This window comes from Taeniopygia guttata, chromosome 12, assembly GCF_048771995.1.
Source record: "Taeniopygia guttata chromosome 12, bTaeGut7.mat, whole genome shotgun sequence".
Classification (NCBI taxonomy): Eukaryota; Metazoa; Chordata; class Aves; order Passeriformes; family Estrildidae; genus Taeniopygia; species Taeniopygia guttata.
The window spans coordinates 1,687,176-1,693,701 of record NC_133037.1 but is presented as its reverse complement, the minus strand read 5'-3'; the positions used below and the strand labels follow the sequence as shown (position 1 = coordinate 1,693,701).

At 44.7% G+C, this 6,526-nt stretch overlaps 1 protein-coding gene across 1 annotated transcript; it reads left to right on the top strand.

Annotated features, from left to right (window-relative positions):
* The first annotated feature begins 1,134 nt into the window (after positions 1-1,134).
* On the top strand, positions 1,135-5,977 carry TRNT1 (tRNA nucleotidyl transferase 1). Its single transcript, XM_002186940.7, has 7 exons — positions 1,135-1,358; positions 2,070-2,263; positions 2,781-2,919; positions 3,125-3,251; positions 3,429-3,622; positions 3,790-4,040; positions 4,835-5,977. Exons 1-7 carry the CDS (start codon positions 1,214-1,216, stop codon positions 5,081-5,083), a joined length of 1,299 nt encoding a protein of 432 aa, XP_002186976.6. The 5' UTR covers positions 1,135-1,213; the 3' UTR covers positions 5,084-5,977.
* The last annotated feature ends 549 nt before the right edge of the window (positions 5,978-6,526 follow it).

Below are 6,526 nucleotides of genomic sequence, written 5' to 3'. Positions count from 1 at the left end.
TTCTGTGAAGGTTTGCTATTTTTGTGAAAGAATTAGGAATAAACTCGCTCCCCAGTGTGCCCAGACCACTTACCAGCCTCGAGCTGCCCCAAGGGAATTGGGGATTAGGTTGGATATTACCTGTCTATAGAGGTTGTGTGAAAAACGCCAATCACTTGGTTTTTAATTTTTTTTAAGTTTAATAATAATAAATTGGTTATAAAAATAATAATACAACTAGAGTAATAAAGTTAGGACAATTACAAGACAATAAAAAGCAAAGAATTACGGACGTCTGGATGCTCTCGGACACTAAGTCACAAGACGCATGACTTGTGAACAAGGAATCACCCTTAAACCAGTACACTTGTTGCATATTCATATATCCTTCATGGCTATGCATACATTCTATTTAAAACAAGAAACTTTGTCTGTTGTATGGGAATTGTTTCCTTTAATCCCCTGGCATCTTCGAGTCTGAGCAAGGCCTGAAGAAATTAGTTTCTTCTGATAAGAAGCCATAAATTCCTCTCCTTTGGAAGATTTAGGTGTTCCTCGAAGCCAGTATCTCATCCCTAAAAAGAAAACTCCCTCCACATACATAGTCTCTATTTTAACATTACGTTGTAACCTAAAACTACACTTAACACAATACGTAAGAGAATTAATACAGTATAACTTTCTAACATTACACATAGAATATTCATTGTAACATTTGCGAAAAGCCAAACATAAATATGCATTTTCCACAGCTGGATATTAGGGAAATGTTTTTTACAGAAAGAGTGATAAAGTTCTGGAATGCTCTTCCCAGGGAGGTGATGCAGTCACCACCCCTGGGTGTGTTTATCAAAGCCTGGATGTGGCACTGGCTGCCAGGGTTGAGTTGAGGTGTCGGGGCTGGGTTGAACTCGATGATCCTGAAGGTCTCTTCCAACCTTGGAAATGAGTTTTTTTACGAATCCATCCGGGCTGTGCACAGGCGGAGAGGAGAAGGAGCCACCCGTGAGGGCTGAGGGAGCGGAGCGGTGCCGCTCCCCGGTGGTGCCGCCTCCTCACCGAGCCCGGCCACGGGACGGTGCCGCTCCCTCAGCCCGGCCCATGGCGGGCGGTGCCGCTCCCTCAGCCCGGCCCCGGGGCGGGCGGTGCCGCGGTGCCGCCTCCTCGCCGATCCCGGCGCTGCTCTGATCTCATCGCCCGGCGCCGCCGATGCGGAGCGGGGCCGTGCCCGCGGATGTGGGCTGAGCTCCTGGCCGTGCCCCGCAGGGCCGGGCTGCGGCTGCTGCTGCGGCGGCACGGAGGAGGAGGCGGCGGCACCATGAGGCTGCAGGCGCCGCAGTTCCAGGCGCTCTTCACGCCGGGGCTGCGCAGCGTGGCCGGTGAGTGGCTCCGAAAATGTTCCTGAGCGTGGTGGTTCGGCTTGGAGGAACCTCAAATCCCACCAGGTGCCACCACATCCATGGCAGGGGCACCTCCCACTGTCCCAGCTGCTCTGGAATTCCCATCCCAGTCCCTCACCACCCTCACAGGGAAGCCTCACTCCTAAACCCGCCCTCCCTCCCCTTCCTGCGTTCCCCTTGGCCCTGTCACTCCATGCCCTGGTAAAAAAGAGCCTTTTTCTGCTCCCAGGGCCTCCTCCAGGCCGAACAGCCTCAGCCAGTCTCCAGGGACAGGTCAGAGCTCGCTTCCCCCTTTGTGGGCCGATTCCATGACGCTCGTTTGTTCCTGGGGAAATTTGGGCTCATGGCTCACTGTTCTCTGCTGTAAATAATCTCAGTTTTTCTCCCTTGTCAGCCCCTGACTGTTTAGAATGATCCCCAGCTCAGAGTCCCACGGACCAATTAGAGACCTGCCAATAGCTAAGTTTTCAAAAAAGCTCAGAAAAATAAATCAGAATGACAAGGAAAATACCTGTGGGTGCTCAGTTGTGCCACGAATTAGTGCATTTTGCATGAATCTGTGAGTTATTTGCTGCTTCCTGCATATTTGGGTGTTTATTCCTATATCTACAATCTTAATTTTGTGAGAAGGCAGGTTATGGCTGATTGTGCCATGGGTTTGTTACTGTTTGGTTTTCCTTCCCTTCCCAGAACTGTTTGAGAAGAAGAACTACGAGCTGAGAATAGCAGGAGGGGCCGTGAGGGATTTACTGAGCGGAGTGACACCACAAGACATCGATTTTGCCACCACAGCCACTCCAGCAGAGATGAAGGAAATGTTCACAGCAGCTGGGGTTCGTCTGATCAATAACAAAGGAGAAAAACACGGAACCATCACTGCCAGGGTTGGTTTGGGATTTGTTTGGATCTTTTCTACCTATCTGTGGATGTCCAGTAGAAAATTTGCTCCTTATTTGTTAAAGTATCACAATAAGAGTTTAAATGAGATCCTGCTTTAAAGCGTGACTTTTTTTGATTATTCATTGTAGAATGCATATTTTAATGCATGTAACACATTCATGCTGCTGTGTCATCACCAGGAAAAATAATGTTGGCTGCCCACACATGATCCTAATGTTTCCTGCTCCTGATTTCCTCACCAGTTCTGTTTCCTCTGCCTTGCTCTTAGTCCATCTCCTGCAGGAAGATTTCTGCATGCTATATAGAAAAGAAATAATGTCAAGATTATTTTCAGAAGTTCCTATTTCTCAACTCTGTACAAAAACCCTGCACACATTGCTGTGCATGTGTCCCCACTGCACACAGGGCTGAAAAAATGAGCAGCTTTTGCATTTAATTTCATTTATTTTATTTCATGATTTCATGGCTGTGCTGAAGTAACGGTGTCTGTGGGATTTGCAGCTCCACGAGCAGAATTTTGAAATCACCACTCTCCGAATAGATGTCGTCACCGACGGGCGGCACGCAGAGGTGGAGTTCACCACTGACTGGCACAAGGATGCTGAGAGGAGGGACCTCACTGTCAACTCCATGTTTTTAGGTAAATTTGGAAAAATGTTATGTAGATGAAGCAGTGAATTGGAGTTTTCCGCTGAGTTCTGTCCCTGTGTCAAAGGTCTGTGTAAATTCATGAGATGATCTGACAGACCAGCTCAAACCACACAGCCTCTCATTTCCAAATGAGAGTGGTGCATTGTGGCAGCCACATTTGTACATCAATATTCTGTTTTTTCGTTGTTTTCTAGGTTTGGATGGGACACTCTATGATTTCTTTAATGGCTATGAAGACTTGATAAACAAGAAAATCAGATTTGTGGGGAAGGCAGCTGAGAGAATACAAGAAGATTATTTAAGAATCCTGAGGTACTTCAGGTAAGAGGTTTTGCTTTTCTTTGATAAATAAACTTTATAAAGTTTCAAAAACATGCAAAATGATACCAGTGATATAAAAAGAGTTGTAGTTGTCATATTTCCTTTCCAACCTAAATGATTTTATGATTGTTAGTGGAATAGTTTTCTAATCTAACATCCAGGGGTTTTATTTGACAGATTTTATGGAAGAATTGCAGAGAAACCTGGAGATCATGAACCTCATACACTGCAAGCAATTAAAGAAAATGCTAAAGGCTTGGCTGGAATATCAGGAGAAAGGATTTGGGTGGAACTGAAAAAAATTCTTCTTGGAAACCATGTCAATCATTTGGTTCAGCTTATGTATGAGCTGGATATTGCCCAGTACATAGGTAAAGTGAAATGAAGTTTGATTTCCTACTGCTGTATCTTATACAGACAGAATTTGTGGCAAATTGAGATCAAACTTGGGTTTACACAGAAATCAGATTTTATATTTATGCTGTGCTAACACCTACTTTTTTATTAACACTTCTTTGCACTTTTTGTATGTTTCTAGGGCTACCACTTGATGGGAATTTAGAGGAATTTGCCAGAGTCAGTAAAAACATCCAAAATCTGTCTCCAAAACCCATGACTGTCCTGACATCCTTGTTCAAGGGGAAGGATGATGTCACAAACCTGGACCTGAGGCTGAAAATCTCCAAGGAAGAAAAAAACCTTGGCCTTTTCTTGATAAAGCACAGGCAGGAGTTAACCAAAGGCCCAGGGCCAGAACCACTTAGACCATACCAGGACTTCCTGATGGATGTGAGTGTAATTCACATTGCTTCATTTGGGGCTTCACAGTGAACTGAATTCACTTTAGGACATCCCTAAAAAACAAACCTACTATATTTTAGCAGTTCTGAGCACCCCATGCTCTGGAGCAGTTTTTGGACTGATTTAAAAGTCAGGCTGAAAAATGTCACATTTGGTTTCTTGTGATCTTACTTGGGACTGGCAGTTTGCTGTGCTGTCCTGTTGAAATATGAAATGGGAGTTAGACCTCAAGGAGAATTTTGGTTTTTTCTGTGAAATTCAGCTCTGAATTGCTAATGGAAAATCAGTGCAGTTCCTGGTGTTGCCCCAAGGCCCACTGCTCCTTAGCCACCCTGGGATGTTCTTCCACAGCACAGGGAGGTCATTTCTGAATTGTGAATGGAAAATCAGTGCAGTTCCTGGTGTTCTCCCCAAGGCTCACTGCTCCTTAGCCACCCTGGGATGTTCTTCCACAGCACAGGGAGGTCATTTCCAGCTGAATGCTGCTGGTAACTCAGGGCAAGGACCAGTCCCCAGGGCCAGGCCTGTTTCCCACAGGAAAGGTGATGGATAGGGATTACAGCTACTATCTGGGATTCAGGGTGTCTCCAGGGATCTCCCAGCACCTGCAGGACTCAGTTTTAACACCTGTGAGGCAGGAGAGATCCTTGCTTCCATAGTCCCAGCTTGGACAAGATGTTGCCTAACAAGCAGTAATGGGAACAGCAGAATGCTGAGCATACTTGGAGCTGGTTCTGCTCTTTCATCCTGAAGCCTCTCTTTTTTCCTTTTTTTTCTCCTAGTCTAGGGAAGCTAACACCAACTCCAAGATCTTTGAGCTCCTGAAGTACCAGGGAGAGGAACAGCTTTTGAAAGAAATGCAGGAATGGACTGTGCCCTCTTTCCCTGTCAGTGGCCACGATCTCAGGAAGATGGGGGTGTCCTCTGGGAAGGAAATTGGGACAGCGCTGCAGCAGCTGAGGGATGAGTGGAAAAAGAGTGGATACCACATGGATAAAGAGGAACTGCTGAGCTGCCTGAAGAAGCTGTAAAGTGAAAAATAACAGAACTGTTTGTGCCCTGATCCCAGTGGAACTGAGCTCCCAGGAAACTGAGCCTCTCACAGCCAGCTGAGCATTTGGCACATTTAACATTTTCATTACTAATTCCTAACTTCTGCAAGGAGAGGTTTCATTTTGTAATAATGTAAAACATTGTTGGCCAAATTCCACCTTTTCAACCTCTCTCTGCTGTTCTTAGTGATAAGTATTTACTATTTTATCATGACATAGGGCATGAGAGATGATGGCAGGATTTTTTCCTTCTTACAGTCTATATCCAAAAAACAATATCCCAAAATCCCCCCAAAAAGGTTGTTTGCATCCTCTAGATCAAATCAAGAGGTTTTTATGTGCCTAGGAGAATGTGTGGAAATAATGGGCTCTACTTGAACTCTTTTTTACTTAAAGCTGGATAACAGATGGAAATACTCACTCCAGCAGCTCCCAACAGTTTTGCCATGGAAAACCAGGCTGTTTTCTAGGACTATTTTTATTTTCCAGAATTCCAGAATCAGTTTTATGTTAAAAGGATGAGCTGGCTAAGTGAGTATCATGAATTTTCAGTAGCTTTTCAGCAACTTATCACTGAGTAACTAAATCCACAGCAAATTGGTGAAGGTTCTGCATTGTATTTTCAACTTCAGGTGTGAGACAAACTATTAATGTTAATTAACATTAACAAGGGGAGATGCAGCTCCTTCTCTTGGGAATTTGGGGATTTGGAGCAGAGCTATTCCTGGTCTTTATGAATGTCTTCCTACCCCTGAGGTTTTTGGTGTGCTGTTAAAAAGTCTCTGGGAACAGCTCTTGTGTGTATAAATCTTACTGCAGGTTGAAGTTTTTTCCTACAGAACCATGGTAACAAATAAAATCCTTTGGATTTCATTTTCCTTGGATATCATTTTGCAGCACTAGATGGCAACACTGGAGCGATGCTGGAAAAAATCAGCATTTTGGGCTTTCACACAACTTCCCAGCTGCCTGATTTTTCCTGGGATGTCTGGTCCTTTAATTAGATTATCCTGAAGGTGCCTGGGACTCTATGGGAGCCAGCCAAGGAAGAGGGGAAGTGCTGTTTGTTAGCAAGGCAAATCCCACAAGAACAGGATGGTGCTTAATTTAATGAGGTGATTAAATTGAAGCCTCCTTCGTGTAATTTCTGGAACTACTGAAATCTTGGGAGGGATAGTGACAAAACTCAGGGCAGTAGAGAGTCCTTTCAAGATTTCACCAAAGTGCAGCTTTAGGGCAGTGGCTGTGGAGGTGGAAAATATTAACACTTAACTTTTACCCAAAATTGCTGTCAGGGTCCAACTCCCCTCAGAGAGCGGATTTTTAAGGAGAAAACCTTGAAATTTATGATCTTTGCATGGGCCAAATGGATACTCTGGAGAAAGTTGAGCAGGGAGAATTTCCCATGAGTGCTGAGCTTCA